General features: G+C 39.5%; 1 protein-coding gene across 2 annotated transcripts in view; it reads right to left on the minus strand.

The window, feature by feature from the left end:
- Positions 1-1,382: 1,382 nt before the first annotated feature.
- Positions 1,383-17,941, minus strand: part of sh3pxd2b (SH3 and PX domains 2B) — a 54,825-nt gene continuing 38,266 nt past the window's right edge. The window contains exons 5-14 of one of the 2 annotated variants that reach the window (XM_067376378.1): positions 14,772-14,863; positions 12,692-12,717; positions 12,421-12,456; positions 9,541-9,675; positions 9,271-9,372; positions 5,872-5,989; positions 5,586-5,782; positions 5,325-5,371; positions 4,573-4,698; positions 1,383-4,492 (exon numbers count right to left, since the gene is read on the minus strand). In XM_067376378.1, the coding sequence (XP_067232479.1) occupies positions 3,032-4,492; positions 4,573-4,698; positions 5,325-5,371; positions 5,586-5,782; positions 5,872-5,989; positions 9,271-9,372; positions 9,541-9,675; positions 12,421-12,456; positions 12,692-12,717; positions 14,772-14,863 (2,340 nt within the window). In that variant the 3' untranslated portion in view covers positions 1,383-3,031. The remainder of the gene's footprint in view (positions 4,493-4,572; positions 4,699-5,324; positions 5,372-5,585; positions 5,783-5,871; positions 5,990-9,270; positions 9,373-9,540; positions 9,676-12,420; positions 12,457-12,691; positions 12,718-14,771; positions 14,864-17,941) is intronic. The other variant, XM_067376379.1, reaches the window with a different exon arrangement.

Below are 17,941 nucleotides of genomic sequence, written 5' to 3' on the forward strand. Positions count from 1 at the left end.
TGTGGTTAATAGAAAATGAATAAACTTAGAATAAATCAAGAATAAATCAATAAAGCTAACATGAAAATGAGAAAGTGAAATTGAGAACTTCCATACTTTATAACCTTATTCATTTTACACTGCACTATAAACCTTAACGCTCAAAATAATTAATTGGTTTGAGTAGGGTAAATTTAAACAAATTAGTTCAATCAAATTCATTTTTATGAGTATTTAGAACTTTCTTTTTCTTTTGAGTCCACAAAACTTACATTAAATGTAATTGAAAAAAAACTATTTCTAACAGTTGCTTCTAACAACTGCTCTGCTGCCCTCTGCTGGCCATTCATCCCTACCTCACAACAAACAGTGGGAAATGTTTTTATGTCCATTAACACCCATCACTAGATATTGTTGATTAACGTCGTTATGAACGAAGGTCTTATGGTTGTGGAACGACATGAGGGTGAGTAATAAATGACAGAATTTTAATTTTTGGGTGAACTAACCCTAACCCCAACATCATGGTGACAAGTGGTGCATGAAGTTTGGTTTTAGAGCAAGTATGTCAATTGCTTAAATTGCTGCACTTATTCATGCTATTGCTAACATGTTAGCATTTTCTGTATTAGCTAGTTATAGCTAGCTAAGTTTACACTAATAAAATGTTTACGTTGAGATTACATGGTAATTTTAATTTACTCAAATGTTTCGATATAAGAGCAATTAAAATGTTAGAGTACAAAATAAAAGTCTGCCAGTTCTGCTTACTTAAACTTTGAATTTCTTAACTTAATTTGCCTCATTTTTTTTTTTTTTGGAGTTTTGCCAACTTATTTGGGTTTACAGTGCGATAATGTATGCAAATAATGCAACATATTAACAAATTAACATATTAGCCATAGTAAAACAGTTCACTAATGTACATTAAATAATGTTCAATGACATCTAATAAATTCACAAAAATGATGTATGATAGGCTACTCATGTTGCTACCTTCATTAAACACTCTGTTAATTGTGTTGGCAATAATAATAATAAAACTCTTCCCCCTTTAAAATGGGCAAAATTAAGGCAAAATGTTTACAAAATTTGTTTCTGTTTCTCATTCAAAGTCAGTCTACAGATTTAGAATTTTAGATTTTTTTTTTTTTTTTTTTTTTACTGCAAGAAATACATTTGCATATCATTAAAAGGAAAAAAATAAAAAAAACTTAATACATTCTGCTTCCTTTTAGGAAAGAAAACACAAGTTCAGCATCAATTTGCCTTCCGAACTTCCAAAATCCAACTATATTTCTTTCTCTTTTGTCAATAAAAGTAAGTTCTACAGCAAACAAATTACCCAGACAACTATATAAAAGACAAATATATAAATGGAAGACAGAAATAAGTGTGCTGTAAATGACTCTACCATGTTGCCATGGGATTGCTTATAATAATAATAATAATAATAATAATAAACATGTTGACTATTTAAAATGTTTATTTGATTTACATTATGTAAAAAAAGTTAAAAGACAAAACTTGAAATACTATTAACAAAACACCACAAAAAATGCTTATGAAACAAAAAACAGGTAACCCATGTCATCTTGCATTTATTCCTTTTTAACTGGTTTGAGTTAACATAGAAACAAAATTTAACAGTCACGTTTCATACTTGCAGTGTTTACCCTCTTCGCTCTGTTATCCTTCATAGTATTTTATTTATTTATTTATTTTTTTAGCAAATACCTCTTAACTTCAGAACACCTTCCATTATCCTTTCCAAACTCAGGCACTTGCATTTGTTGCACGTTTAAAGATGGAGTGCTTTTATGGATGCATTTATAGCAACTAGGAGCTAATGACCATAGAGCAAAAGTCAGCACACGATTGTTGGTGCTCCCAGTATTGTCAAGTCAAACTGGGCACCTATTTAACACTGATTTAGTTTTCTGATAAACAAATGAATGGAAAACAAAACACAAAAACATTTTTAGTAACATAAAAACCCACACTTCCAAATGTAGTGTTAACAATAAACATGTTTATCAAATGTATGCTTGAAGCCAGTCAAGCATGAATGTTAAAACATTTGACAATGATTGTAAAATATCTAAGCACCTTTAGTCAATGGTATGAAAATACTTTGTTTGGGCAATACTGACATATAAAATAATGACAATATTATGGCTGCTCTGAGGTAATCCATTATTCCCTAATGCTTTTTATATCAATGTTTGCTATAACATTATCATGACAGAAATCAAATATAAATGAAATAAGAATAGAAATGGGTGCCAACGTTCTGTAAACATTAAGGCCATGTGTTTATGCGTTTCCTGCTTCTCCTCATTCTGCATCTTCTCTTTACTCATCAGTTCCAAAGTGCAGAGTTCTATGCAAATTCTATAAAAAGTGCAGCTTGAAACCAAAAAATTTAAAATTAAAGTAGAGTTTTGTAGTGTTAGAACCTGAAAGCAGACCCATTTTTATGACTATTTGCATTCGGCTTTAATCTAAAAGATTCAAAATAAGAAATGTAGCGTTATAAAGCTAGAGTGTTTAACAAGTTCTCTAAGCTTCGATTTTGGCGTTTAAGCTCAAACTTGCTCATTGTAAGGTTTCATAGTGTGTAATATAGAATCATACTCAAATTCTAAATCTAGACTCAATCTGCTGATATACACTGCTCAGACATCAAGTTTTACTTTACTATTTGCATATACTACGCAAAAAGCACAGAACACTTTGCATATTATACTGAGGCACAATATCATGGAGGCTGTGAAAAGTCATTAGTTATATATTGCTAGTCACTTAAACCTTTAGCGATACATATAAGGTTTGATTAACATAAGAATGGGCAAGTAACGTGATGTTACATATAAAGCACACATGGTTTTCCCTAAAAGGCAGAGTTACAAAATACAAAAAGCAAGCAAACCAATTATTATGGCCTGTTTGAACTTGCAAAAGGATGGAATGTAGTTTAAAAAAAAAAGGTACCCATAAATAAAAGATGTTAATTAAATAAGTTTTCTTTAGGCAGCTATGTCAAGAGTACCTAAGGTTTCTTGGTCAGGTAATTGGAAGGAATCCAGCCCTCCATCACTGGCCCATCACTCACATTTTTACAAAACCACCAGCCGCTACCACTTTTCTCCAGCACTTCGAAGACGGCGCCCTCTTTAAATCCAGGCGTCTGCTCGTCTCCTTCAAAGTCTGCCACGGCTAAGAACAGCTCCTCTTTGGCTGGCTCCTTGATAAGGGGTGGGAGTTTGTCTCTCGGAGGCCCTGGTTTTTCCGTCTTAATGAGGGGCTTTGGTGGCACAGGTACTTTGGGCTTGGGTTCCTCCTTCTCCTTGTCTTTGGAGGCAGGCAAAGGGAAGGCTTTCGTTTTGGGTGGAGGGGGTCTGCTCTGAGGAGGGGCAGCTGGCTTGGCTTCCGGCAAGTCTTTTTGCGGAGCTTTGGTGTCTGTAGGACTGGCTGGCTCAGAACTCTTCTTTGGTGGTGGAGGTCTTCTAGGTGCCACAGACGGCCTCTGGGGAGGCTCTTTTGGCGGTTTAGTTGTTTCTGATGGGTTATGGCCGTTTTGTTGCTTAGGGGGGCATTTTGGCTCTCCATTTGTTCCGCCATTATTTGGAGGGTTAGTGGATGACACATCATTCTGTTGGTTGGGATCACTTGAGTTGCCGCCGAGCTCTGGAGGCTTAGACGGACGAAGTTTACTCCGAAGGTTTGTGATGTCCAGCTCATTCTTAGCTACCGGCTCTGGTTTCGCTGCAGGGGCGGGCTTTGGTCTGACCACTGGTTTTGGCTTCAGGAACGGGGCTGGGTTGGCTGAATCAGGCTTCTCTTCGTGCAAGTCTGGTTTGGGTTTGGGAGGCTGCTTGGCCACATGCTTTAGGTTAAACTTTTTCACCTCCTTGGCTGAGATATTGTGGCCACACTCCAAGCCCATTTCATTGCGCAGATAGAGTTGCTTGTTCTTCTCCTCCTTCTTCATCTCTGGGGGTTTATCTGGTTTGAGAGGAGCTGCTTTTGGTGTCACCAATGGGACGATGACCCCTGGGGCCGGAGGTTTGGGTGGGAGTGGTTTAGAAACCTCTGCTTTGGGTTTGTCCTCCAATTCCAGGCTCTTGTTGATGGATTCTCTCCTTGGTGGTAAAGCTGGCTTCTCTTCAGCCGTAGGTGAGGATGGAGGTGGGGGTAGGGGCCCAGAAAAATGGGAGCTGGCCTTGACCGCGTTGGGCTTCCATTCTCTCAGCTTGGAACGGGTGGAAGATTCAGAGTTGGATGAAGGTTCGTCTGGCAGGGGTTTGGTCCAACTATGTTCAGAGTTGGTATTATTGCTTGAGGTATCATCTAACTTCAGCTGGCCCATCTCACCAGGAAGGGGAGCCAAAAAGTTAGGCCTAGAGGCATTGCTAGTCTTCTTGTATTTATCAATGAATGTGATTGGAGCCCAGCCTTCTTTATCATCAATCTGAATGTACCACCAGCCACTGGAGTTCTTCTCAATGACCTGGGAATACAAGATTTGAGGTATATGTAGAGATGCATTTGGATGTATTCAAGTAATATGTTGGCCTCTGTTATACTCACTTCAACTTTTACTCCCGCCTGGAAGCTAATGCCATCTGGAATGGTTGTCTGAAAGTCAGCAATGGTGTAATATTCCTCCTCTACTTGTGGGGGCACTGGAGGTTTAGGCAGGTTTACTCCTCGTGGCTGGAATTAGAGACAGGCCAAAAGCACATGTCAACATCTTGAGCATCCTGTAGAACCTTATAGAAATATTTGGCCTAATGGTTAAAGAGTCAGACTGGTAACCCAAAGGTTGTGGGTTTGATTCTCAATTCCAGCAAAGCAAGGCACCTGACCCCCATTTGCATTGGCTGACCACTGCTCAGGATGTCTTCACTACTTACTGCTCCTAATATTGTTTTGGTCCAGTACCAGCAGGAAAGGACTTAGGTGCCCTTGAGCAAGGCACCTAAGCTTCATTCGCTCCCCGGGCGCCACAGCAAAAAGACTGCCCACTGCTCCGGGTGTATTCACTACTCACTACTCCTAATATTGTTTTGGGGCAGTCGTGGCCTAATGGTTAGAGAGTCATACTGGTAACCCGAAGGTTGTGGGTTCGATTCTCAATACCGGCAGGAAATGACTGAGGTACCCTTGAGCAAGGCACCTAACCTCCAATCTCTCCCCCGGCGCCACAGCAAAAATGGCTGCCTACTGCTCGGGGACATACTATTTCTAATATTTGTGCAGTAATTTGGATGGGTTAAATGCAGAGGACAAATTCCGAGTATGGGTTACCTATCTTGGCCTTCACACGTCACCTCACTTACTATTGTAAGATCCCGGCGTGGTGGAGGTCTCTGTCGAGCTCCTGCTTCTGCAAAAGAAAAGAGGGCAGAGTTTAGAGAGCCAGAAAAGTCTCTCTCACTTTCGGCTGCTCTTGTTAGGGGTTGCCACAATGGATCATCCGCATATTTATTTGGCAATACGTTGGATACCTTTTCTTATGCAACTCAGCACTGGGAGTGCACTACAATCTTTTCAAGCAAGTAAATGCAACTAATCAGTCCACTGAACAAACTGTTGCTTACTGCGCTTGCTGTCTGAAAATGGTGAAAACCGGTCACGCTGATTCTCCTTGTTTTCCTTGTTGGCATTTTGCTGTTTGCAAGCCACTTCTAAGTCATTAGTGCTGGCATGAACGGGGGCACCAGCAGCCATCTTCTGACTGAGGATGTCAGCCTTCTTCAGATAGGACGCCGGGGCCCAGCCCTCTTTTCCTTGGTATCTATGGGGTGTAAAAGGCACAATGCTCTGTCCAAGAAAATGCTTAAGTACTTTTGTCCCTTTTCTGAGGACATTTACATTTGTTTTTACCTGATCTTCCACCAGCCTTCCAAGTTTTTCTGAATGACCTCTACAGTCATGCCTCTCTCCAAATCAATTTCATCTTGATCACGTGCAGAGTATGGATAAATTGCAGTGTATTTTTCCTCTGAGGATATGAAAGGGATATTTCAACTTTTTTAGTTAAATATGCTGTTCATGAATAACATTAAACCACTACAGCCAATTTACCACTTAAGTTTTCATTAACTTTGTTTTGCTCGAATTTAATACAAATAACATTAATGTTCCACTAGAGCTTGACAGCCAGAAATTATCCGAATATTAATTATCGAACCTAAATTATCCAATCTATTCCTTTCATCTTAATTTGAAAGTTTATCTTTGTTTTACTAATAGATATGTATAATTCTTTATTTGCTAAATTTGATATTTTGTTATGTAATGCAATGACATCCATGCATTTTTGAAAAGATGCTTTCACAGTTTTGCCAAAAAAAGTTGAATGGAAAACGTGAAGTGGTAAATTGGATATAGAGGTAACATTTTTACTTTTCACATATTTTACAATAAATGACTGCTTGAAATTGCATTTTCTCTTTCTTTTTTGAACTTTTGAATAGCAGATGAAGGAGGGTGGGGGAGGATCTGATCAGAGTATTGACAGCATAAGCACATTTGCAGGGAAGAATGAATATTTTCACATGCTACCAACAAAATCACGATCTAAACATAACATGACTCCACCAGGCTTCTTATCTCTATTCATACATTCAGATCTATGCCAGATACAAACTTTAGTTTGAACTCTTGACGGCATCTCACCTGCTCTTTGCTTGTGTGATTAATTTGTTTAAATTGTGATTGTGTTTTATTGTCTGACAGTTTTCATGCATCAACCAACACCATCTAATGGTGGAGTTATTTCATGTGCTTTGGCAATTATTTTGTAAACAAGATATAACTCAATAAATAAAGTAAAAGGAAAGTATTGTACATATAATGATAATAATAATAATAATGACACCTGTGTTACAATGCCCTGATTCATGCTTTGTTCAGGTCTAGGAAATACAGTGCAGTGCATGCATTGGCACATGCAGAAGTCACACATGCAAGGGGAGAGGGAGAGACCATCACATGATAAAGCAGTATGCTTTCCACCTTGGCCAAAGCCTGTGCTGAACAGATCCCCTAAAGTACGCCGGCGACCAACGTGCCTCGGCAGTGACCAGAATCTCCGGCACACTCCAGCAGAGAGCAAGCAGACACATGTGAAAACCTTCAAGTCTTTATACTGGATGTGTTGGGCTACCAAATATCCAATCTTTGCCATGTAGTGCAGAAATAATCTAAAAACTGCACTTAAATTTGAAAAGCTGAGAATAACTCTATCCTTTCCCATCTCTCTTTCTGAATAACATTTGAGTGACTCCTTTTAAATAACTTCCTAGAATGGTAAAGTGTGTAATTTTTGTATCACTAAACATAATTGCAGAAATAAGCCGATTATTACTAAGACCGTGATGCTAAAGTGTTGTGGGTGGTTGCCAGGGTGTTAAAATGTTCAGTCTGGTCGCTAGGGTGGTTGCTTACTTTCCCAAGTGAAAACATCCCCACCTCCAAATCTTTATGGCTTAGCAAGATTTACCATACACAACACTTAAGCAAAGAATATGAACCTAAGAACTCCAGACTTCTAAAGAAAACAACTGGTTTGCTAACTTTATATTGTTTGGGAAGGGAAAAAGTTGACACTCTGTGGTCTTTTACCTGCTCAATAGTCATAAGATGTCTGATCTCTTAAGCCCAAAGTATACATGCTTTTTTTTTACGTGTACATTAGTGTATGCATACAAACTACTGGAGTCGGCATCAACAATAGAAAGGTTTCAGAGATACCCGCAGATCTAGTTTAAATGCATACAAAGACTGCACAAGGATAAGACTTTCTAGTGTGCATGTGTTGAGCCTCTATGTTTGTGCACACTATCAAATGGAGTTTACCTTAAAAAAGGTTGTGTTTGACTATACTCATTCACTAAGCATTCACGTCAAAACTGAAGAATACTTAGTGGTTTTGAAATGTAATAGCAACTCCCCTCAAAAATTCTTACTATTTGAGGTATGGTATACTTCATTTTCAGAGCTGAATGTGCAAGCCTTTTAAAGTTTATCTTGTTGACCTTTCTTTTCATGTGCTCAAATCACTTACATATGCTGATGTTTGCACGAACACAAAAAATGGGCTGCTAGTGAAAGGTGTGCTCAGACATCAGTAGACTGTGCTGATGACAGAAACTACATCACGCTGACTGTCTGCGAGTCGGCGTGGAATGCGGATACTTTCAGCTTTATTCAAACAGTGCGAATGAGTCTTGCAGCAACGTTTTATACTTAAGGCTACTGGTTTCTTGAGGTCACTTGTTTGAGCCGGAAGCTGAGACTTTCAAACAAAGCAATGTTGTGAAAGTGCCACAAAAATAGTGATTGAAAAACTATGAAAGACTTATTTATATTTGTCATTCTTAAGGGGTTAGTTCACCCAAAAATGAAGATTCTGTCATCATTTACTCACCATCATGTCAATCCACACCACTTTCGTTCATCTTCAGAACACAAATGAAGATATTTTTGAGGAAATCTGAGAGCTTTCTGTCCTTCCATTGACAACTACGCAACTACCACTTTGACGCTTAAAAAGTTAATAAAGAGATCGTAAAACTAATCCATATGAGTTGAGCGGTTTAGTCCAAATTATCTGAAGAGACACGATCGCATATGATGAACTGATTGAATTTAGGCTTTTATTCACATATAAACATTCAGTTGTGGTAAACGGAAGCTCAAGCATGTTTGCTTTATGTGCGAGAAACAATGAGGTTCATTCTCGTGTTACGCAGCACATTTGAGCTTCTGCAAGAAGTAAAAAGGTTCAGATCTTCATTTGTGTTCTGAAGATGAACGAAAGTCTTACAGGTTTGGAAAGACATGAGGGTGAGTAAATCATGACAAAATTTTCATTTTTGGATGAACTAACCCTTTAAGGTGAAATTTTCATGGGCAAAAAAGGTCTATTGTCAATAGCGTAGCAATGTTTGAAGCACAGCTCACACAGAAGTCACTTTCAAACAAAGCAGCTTTCTGTGAGTCAATGCAGCAAATAAACGTGACCAACTTGAACAAAATGCAAAACTTACATGGGGAAATCTTTTACCCTCAAGTGAAACTCAAGACCATGTGTTTCTATTGAAATGACCACACATTTACTCTTATAGCCTCTGCATTAAACATTTAAAAAAAAATTACACACTTCACCTTTATGAGATCCCAAATCTGAATAAACAGAAGGTAGCACTTTTTTTATTGTTGTTGACATTTTATTCAGGTGAGATTGATGTGGAACATTTGATGACAAGCAGGACTCACCTTCTTCTGCTGGAAATGAGAAATCATCAGGGTCATCCTGAGCTTCCAGACATGTGGCTGGTACCCAACCTTGAGCATCCTCGGAGCTAACAAACCACCAGCCTGGGAAAAGGAATATTAAATGCTTTTTCAGGAAAGACTACACTCAAGCCCATAGAAGAAAGAAAATCATGCAGGTTTAGAGCATCATGCAGGCTGAGCTTCATTTAACAGCACAGGTTTTTCTTAATCCAGTCTGAATGAATTAATGGCGATTGACAAGGATCCTACCGGACTCATTTTTCTCAATGACCTCCACCACCTGCCCCACATACAGGCTGATCTCAGAGCTCTCCTGTTTCTCATAGTCGGTGACGGCCACGTATTGGTCCAGCAGCAGCGGGTCAGCTGAGGACGAGTCTCCTCCTGGAGGGACAGAGTGGACAGGTATCGACAACTCTCCTAGCGTTCCACCACCACGACAAGAGAAGAAGGAAGCAAATGTGATTGGAAAAGATCAAAGCAGGAAAGCCAGAGTTTTTAGTGCTGGGAGTTTTGCAAGGAAACAAACCCACACCAAATCAGCAACACTGCTGCAGCAAATACGGACCAGAGTGGAATAATTATCAAATGATTCATTTTGAAGGCTTTCTAGATGAAGAAAAAAAGCACATTTGCCTGAGCCTAGAACAATATTACCCATTGTATAACCAACACTATTGCAGCGCATGATATTAGTTTGGTGATTTATACCAAATCATTGAAGCAGAGACTGATTGTGTTCCAGCTAAATCGATTTGCCCATTTCTGTGAATGATTTCATGAGAGACATTCAAAACCATGTCTGTCCATCTTAACTATTTCAGTGATCTCAGTTTTGGATGAAACTGAAAATGGTACACTACCACTGAAAAATGTATGGTCAGTAAGAAAGAAGTATCTTGTGTTCACTAGGGTTATATCTTTTTAACCATTTTTCAAATAAAAGATTTCCTGTATCATAAATCGATGGACTTTTGCTTAAAAACAATGGGAAAAAGGTCACCCCAGATAAAAAAATTGGAATAACCATATAACAAATGTTACTACTTTAAGTAAGTAGCACTTCCTAAAACTTTCTAGAACTGTTTAGAACTTTCTGGAATTTTCTAGAACTGTTTTTCTACAACAATCAAAATCTTGGTATACATATATATAGAAGAGAGGGACAGAAAGAGAGAGAGGGAGATTTATGAGCAAACAACTCAACTTGATATTTCTCGATATTTGTGTCAGTAGCAATATATAATGTTGCACAAGATACTACCTTACAAAAGAACAAGGCTATCTGGACCAATAATCTAGTGAGATTTCATCAATAGAAGAAGAGGAAGTGTGTCCTTAGAAGAATCTTCACTAGAAAAAAACTGCAGAATGCCATTCCAAATGCAAATTATTGGACAGTACCAGTTTCTTGGAGCAGAAATCAAAGGAAGAAAGGAGTGAATAATGGAAATCTCCAAAGAGGTCACAAAATAATGTATAAATAAATTGAATTTTCAAATTCTCAACAGTCCTAGGAATTTCCAGAAAGTTCTAAACAGTTCTAGGAAGTTTAGGAAGTGCTATTGACTTATAAGCAGTAATGTTTGTTATACAATTATATTTTTTATATCTGGGGGGAACTTTTTTTTAAAAAACTTAAAGGAATTATGGCATTTTTCATTGTTTTTAAGCAAAAATGCATCGATTTATGATACAGGACATTTTTTATTTGAAAAAAAGTCAAAAAGTTATAACCCTAGAGTTCACCAAAGCTGCATTTATTTGATGAAAAATACAGTAAAATCAGCAATATTGTGAAATATTATTACAATTTATAATAAATGTACTATTTTATTAAATCTTAAAATGTAATTTATCCCTGAATGTGTATATATATATATATATATATATATATGTATGTATGTACCTTTGTGTATATGCTAAAACTGCTTGACTACTTAAATTATATGAATATGTTTACAACAAGACAATAGTTTATTCAAAAATGAAAATGAATTTCTCTCTCTCGTGTCATTCCAAAGCCATGAGACTTTACTACTTCTGTGAACAAAAAGGAGATATTTAGCAGGATATTCATGCTGATGCTTTCCATACAATGAAAGCAAAACAGGGCTGTCAAGCTCAAAAAGGGACGACAATAATCGCCACTCATGTGCTAAGCCTTCAGAATTCATAAAACAGCTTTGTGATATAGACCGCCATTTAAGCTGTTATTCCCAGATAACCTTCCTTTGCAGCTCTGAAATCTCATTTGAGGATTTTCAAACTCGGTGTATAAAGACAGATTGTTCCACGTCTGACATCAGTGATACCAAATGTGAATGCACTCTGTGAATTATGTTTAAAATTCCTCACACAAAGCTGTCCTATGGATAACTTTTAATGTTTTTTGGAGACTACACAGCTACTAGCTCCTGTATTATTTCAATGCATAGAAAAATATGCATGACCACTCTTCAAAGTCTCTCCTTTATTGAAGAAAAAAAGCAACAGACATAGCTTTGGAAGTTACAACATGAATGAGAGTAAATGATAACCAAATATCCCTTCAATGTAAAGCATCCTGACTACTACAGTATATATGATATTCCTCTTCTGATTTTGAAACCATTCACAGAAAAAGTGTTATTTCTATTGAATTCAACAAAAAAGACGCAATGAAATAATTAAGACCTGATGAACATTTTAATCACAAGGTTAAAGAGAGCAAAATTGATTTATAAGAACCACCTCTCATGCACTAAAATATACAATACTAAAGTTATGTTATCAATTTTCCCACATTTAATTTAAAGAATACTGCAGTACAAATCTATTTGGTGTTGGCACTGCTCTCTTTTACCTTGTGAAAAAACAACGTGTTAGCTGTGTTACTGTTAAAACCACCACTACTGTAGTTAACACTAAAACTATTCAAGTACCATTTCACACTAGTTGTAAAACTATCCTGAACAAGAGATCTGCTAAATGGTCCTCCAGTAAACCGCCACCACACTGCCATGCACATCACACAGGAACTGAGCACAAAGCTTTACCCTTGCCCACCTAAGGAACACCCTTCTGCGGGAGGGCCGCACTTCGAGGGTCAAACACAAAGAGCATGGCTAAGCAAGTGTCTGTTACTACCTCTCTTTAGGAAAGAAGCCGCTCGATCCACAATGCCTGATGAGGGAACATGAATGAGAGCAGGAATGAGGGGGAAGGTGGAAATGTTCAGGTAAAAAAAGGAATGAAAGCATCCACTGTTAAGGGTGCAAGCTGCACATACTGTATACTTATACTTGAGGGATTTATAAAGTGTGTGGTCACCAGAGGGCACACTAACCTCAGTCAAACTCCAAAAATACAACTTACTCATGGCACTTTCTCAAAAAAGAAAAAAAGGAAATTTCCTTACCTGATTTCTTTTTTCCACTGGGTTCCCTGTAAATAAAGACAAGTTAAGTATTCATATTCTTAGTAATGTTAAATATATTTTTCTTAATGCAGAATTGTTTTAGGACCACAATATACGGTTATTATACAGGCAGTGTTAGTTTTAGTATCATTGATAATCTGTTTTTGTTAAAGTTTTGAATTAGACTTTATTTTTATATTTTCTGTTTTCATTTTGAAATTATACTAATTTTACAGTGTGTCGGTGTCTGTCCGCTGAATGTGACCCTCCGATTCTCCTCCGTGGCCATATGGGAAAGTGAATATTTACAAAGACAACATTAAAACTACAGTTACATTTACACCCTTCCAACAAAGAAATGGATCGACTTCTGTCAGCTTGTTGAACACTTTATTTTATTTGGATATTTTCTACCATATGATAGCTGAAGCAGCAGCATGTGACACGGTTTCCATGGTGAAAACACCAAACGATCATGCAAAATAGCTTCTCTTCCCTGCAAATGTTACCATGAAGAATGTGAATATTTAACTAAGTCAAAAACAACAAAGGTAAGCAGGTATCCATATTCGCAAAACGCTATTTAAAAAAAAAAAAAAAAAAAAAACGTAAAAGTTACGTAAACTATTAAAGCTCCTTGTGGTTTCTCTGTTTGATCAGTTTGAGCAACTATAAAAGATGCAAAACAGGAATTTTGAGTTTGTGATAGCGATTCCTTTATAGAAAAATCACTTCCTGCCCTCCAGCTCTATTTCGCGCCACAGCAATGACGTCATGTGTGAACAACCTATAAAAAGTATAAATTTTCCAGATATTATTCTAATAATTTGCTTTGGGTTTAACAAGATGCCAATTTATTTATAATCAGAGGTGTAAAGTGTTTGAGTAAATGTAATTCCTTACTGTTCTTAAGTATCTTTTTTGGCTACTTTGTAGTTGTATCAAAGATATTGGCAACTTTTACTCTCTACTTGACTACATTTGAGCGAGTAAATGTACTTTTTACTCCACTACATTTGTGATGAGTAATGCAATCACAGATTACATTTTTCATGACACCTAACTTTTTCTGCAGCAGTTTGTTTCTGATATAAAGAAGCGATATCGTCATCTAAGGTCATTGAAGGTACTATATCTTAGTACATATCTATATACTTTACGTGAATTTGAGCGCATTAACGCGTAGTTTCTGATCGCATGTTTTTGATTTATTAGATGAGGAATGAGCAGGTGATGAGGATCAAACCAGCACATACAGTAGACTTTCACTATTTAATTTTACTTAACATTGTTTTATTTATCCACTATATTGACAAGACCTTTTTAAAGGATATTGGTTTTCTTATGACCTTTCTGTGCACTTGAGCTCAACTGAGACTTGAGAGTTTGTAGACATTTAAAAGGTTGTTGTGTCGACCTTGATTTATTGCAATATTGAGGTGTTCAGTTTTTTTTTTTTTTTTTGATTTTAGAAAATAAACTTGATTTCTCATATTACAAATCAATGGTTTCTTATTTTCACCGGCATGTCTGTCAGGTGTTGAGGACTAGTGCATCTCTGAGCCTACATTCAGCATGAGTAAAATACTTAAGTACTGTTAAAATTACTTTTACTCAAGTCAAATAGGAATTGGTTACTTGTAACTTGTAGTGGAGTCATTTTCACTGTAAGGTATCTGTACTTTTACTCAAGTATGTTTTTTTAGGTACTCTTTATACCTCTGTTTATAATACAGTATATATTGGTGTTTATATGTGTAATATATATATCTACCTTTATATATTTATGAAGGGGTCCCTTGCAAAGGGAAGATCATGGGGGTCCTTGGCATCTCATTTTTGAAAATCTCTGCTAGTGAATGCCTACAAGATGACAAGATTCTTTTCCCCAATAAATGCTTTCTACAGCGAGAATGCTCAGAATCCTCCACATACTAATGATCCTCATTAATGGTGATTTATTTTTTGACTGATTTATTGATTTAACAAACAAACTGCTCAATATGAATCAAGCCTCATTAAGCTATCTGTCATTGTGATTGATTTTGAATGTGTGTGTATGTGTGTGTGTGTATCTTACTCTTTAGGTGGGTTCAGGTCTTCAGGACGTGTCTCGAAGAACACACGAACCTCCTCGCATTGGGAAATATACACTGGCAGCTGGATCAGAGCCTAAGAGGACAATATCCACGAATACTTGTTATTGTTAAGGTTGTTTAGTATGATTAATTTCTTCAACAATCATCTAAAGAACATACTTTTTCCATGTACATGGGATTCTTTATAACATAGCATGATAAAGTCAAACCCCGTCAGTGCTACTGGAAGTCATTCATTAGGGCCCAAGCACAGATGATGTGAGGACCCTATTGGAATTGCTCAATTTCTTATGTTTCTTCTCCGAAATGAATCGCATTTTTGAGGGCCTACACATGCTCGAAAACTCATGAAACTTTGCACACGCATCAGAAGTGGTGAAAATTTACGCCTGATATGGGTTTTAGAATTAGGTGTGGCAAAATGGCTCAATAGCGGCACTTACAAAATTTCAACAGAGTGCCCCTCACGCTACATTTCACGTACAGGTATGAAATTTGGTAGACACATTTAACAGCCCAAAACCTACCAAAAAGTCCCTGGGTCTAAAATCTGCAAACCAACAGGAAGTGAGATATTTTGAGTTGCCTTTCATGGGAACTGTCGACGCTGCGTGGAAACGCATTGGGAACCTTCTGCGTGATGTCGTCACTGAAGCACTCATGTATCTAACCAATCGCGTAGCGAGACGTCAGAGACGGGTGACGTCACGGACCAGGAAACTATAAAGCATACCTGCAATCTGTGGCGGTCCAGAGGTTCCTCCCCCGCCGATCAAGAAATCCCCCAGAGGCTGCTGAGCGGGAGCAACCTCAGCCGTCTATGAGCTCCTCAGCGCACCACAGAGCGCAATAGAAAGTGAGCGTGGCTGCCCGTGCTCCCCCGCAGAGTGCTTGGGGATCGGGTCGGTCCGCTCAAAAGAAGCCTTCCAAGGGTAAGACGGACCTGCGGGCCGCCATTATCGCTAGGAAGGCTTCAAAGCGGTCCTGATGTCTGTGGGTCAGGAACCGCTGAGGGCGACTCCGAAGGGTGCTGGGGAAAAATATATCTATCCCCCGCTCACTTCGGCGCCCTCCGGGGATTGGTCTGTTAACCCTGCCACCCAGTGTGCGTCAGGACACAACGGTCTCCGCCGACCCTCCGAGGAGGGCCGGCCACTTGATTCGTCTCTCTGCCGGTGCCGCGTCAGAGCAGTGAGTCAAGTGCTCAAAAAACACCAGAGGCCAGTCTCCAGAGACTGGTTCCCTTAGTAGATTTTATGGCAGAATGGAAACTTCTACCGAATATATCGAAATGGGTGCTGCTCATCATAGAAAAGGGTTACAGAATTCAGTTTGGGTCGCGCCCGCCCAAATTCAACGGGGTCCTCCCCACAGTGATGACCCCCGAGCAGTCTCTGGTTATGGAACAAGAGGTTATGACACTCTTGCGAAAAGGAGCTATAGAAAGGGTTCCTCCTCCCAGCAAGCTGTCAGGCTTTTACAGCCGCTACTTCATTGTTCCAAAGAAGGATGGAGGTCTACGTCCTATCATGGATTTACGTGTGCTAAATCACTCAATCCAAAAGCTCAAGTTCAAGATGCTTACACTCAGACAAATTATCCCACAGATCAGGTCTGAGGACTGGTTTGTGGCCATAGACCTGAAAGATGCATACTTTCATGTGTCCATCCATCCTTTACACAGGAAGTTCCTCAGGTTTGCTTTCAGGGGCGAAGTATACCAGTACAGGGTTCTGCCGTTTGGCCTATCATTATCACCTAACACATTCACTAAGTGCGTGGATGCAGCGCTGGCTCCGTTGAGACTCCAGGGCATTTGCGTGCTGAATTACATCGACGTTTGGTTGATCCTAGCTCAATCAGAGCAACTAGCAGCTCAGCATCGAGATACTGTTCTGTGTCACATGAAACGGCTTGGGTAGAGGGTCTGGCTTTAAAACACTTTCTCCCGGACCTGAGAGACCACCATGTGTTGGTCCGCACGGACAACACAGCAGTGGTCGCATATATAAACCATCAGGGGGTCTGTGGTCTCGCCAACTGTATTACTTGGCCCGTCGGATCCTCCTGTGATCCTCCTCTCTCTGAGGGCAGCGTACATCCCAGGGTATCAAAATGTTGGAGCAGACGGTCTGTCGAGGCAGGGGCCGAGGCCCGGGGAGTGGAGGCTTCACCCAGACCTCCTATGGAAAAATTTTGGTCGTCCAGAAGTCAACCTTTTTGCTTCGAGAGAGTCAACCCAGTGTCCGCTCTGGTACTCCCTCACACATCCAGTACCCTTGGGGCTGGATGCCATGGTACAGACGTGGCCGAGGCTGCGTCTGTACGCTTTTCCCCCGATCGCTCTGCTCCCGGGAGTTCTGGACAAAGTACGCCGGGAAGGGGTCAGCCTAATACTGGTGGCCCCCTTCTGGCCAACCAGGATATGGTTCTCGGACCTAGTGTCCCTTCTAGACGGCTCCCCAATGGAGCTTCCTCTCAGACAGGACCTTCTGTCACAAGCGGGCGGCACGATAATACATCCCCGCCCAGAACTGTGGAAGCTATGGGCCTGGCTTCTGAGGGGCCAGGCTCATAGACACCGGTCTCCCAACTGAGGTTGTGGAGACCATTATTAACTCCAGAGCTCCCGCCACAAGGAAGCTGTACTCCTATAAATGGAATATATTTGCTACTTGGTGTAGACAAAATAATACGGACCCAGTCCATTCCTCTATTAGCTCCATGCTAAGATTCCTCAAATGAAAATTCTCGGAGGGTTTATCTCACTCAACTTTGAAGGTTTATGTGGCGGCCATATCGGCGTATCATGCTCCTCTTGAGGGGGATTCCTCGGTAGGACGAGACCCCCTCGTCACACGCTTCCTCCGTGGCACACTGAGGTTGAGGCCTCCTGTGCGCAAAAGGGTTCCGGCCTGGGACTTTGCCGTGGTTTTACAAGGGCTGGCTGAGGCTCCCTTTGAACCACTGGAGGAAGTTCCTGAGAGGTTCCTCACTCTGAAAACTGACTTGCTGTTAGCCATCACATCTCTTAAAAGAATAGGAGATCTCTAAGCACTTTCAGTTGCTCCTTCATATCTTGAATTTGCTCCAGGAATGGTGAAAGCATTCCTATATCCTAGACCTGGCTATGTCCCAAAGGTCGCTACCC

The sequence above is a fragment of the Chanodichthys erythropterus genome, chromosome 22 (genome assembly GCF_024489055.1).
Source record: "Chanodichthys erythropterus isolate Z2021 chromosome 22, ASM2448905v1, whole genome shotgun sequence".
Lineage (NCBI taxonomy): Eukaryota > Metazoa > Chordata > Actinopteri > Cypriniformes > Xenocyprididae > Chanodichthys > Chanodichthys erythropterus.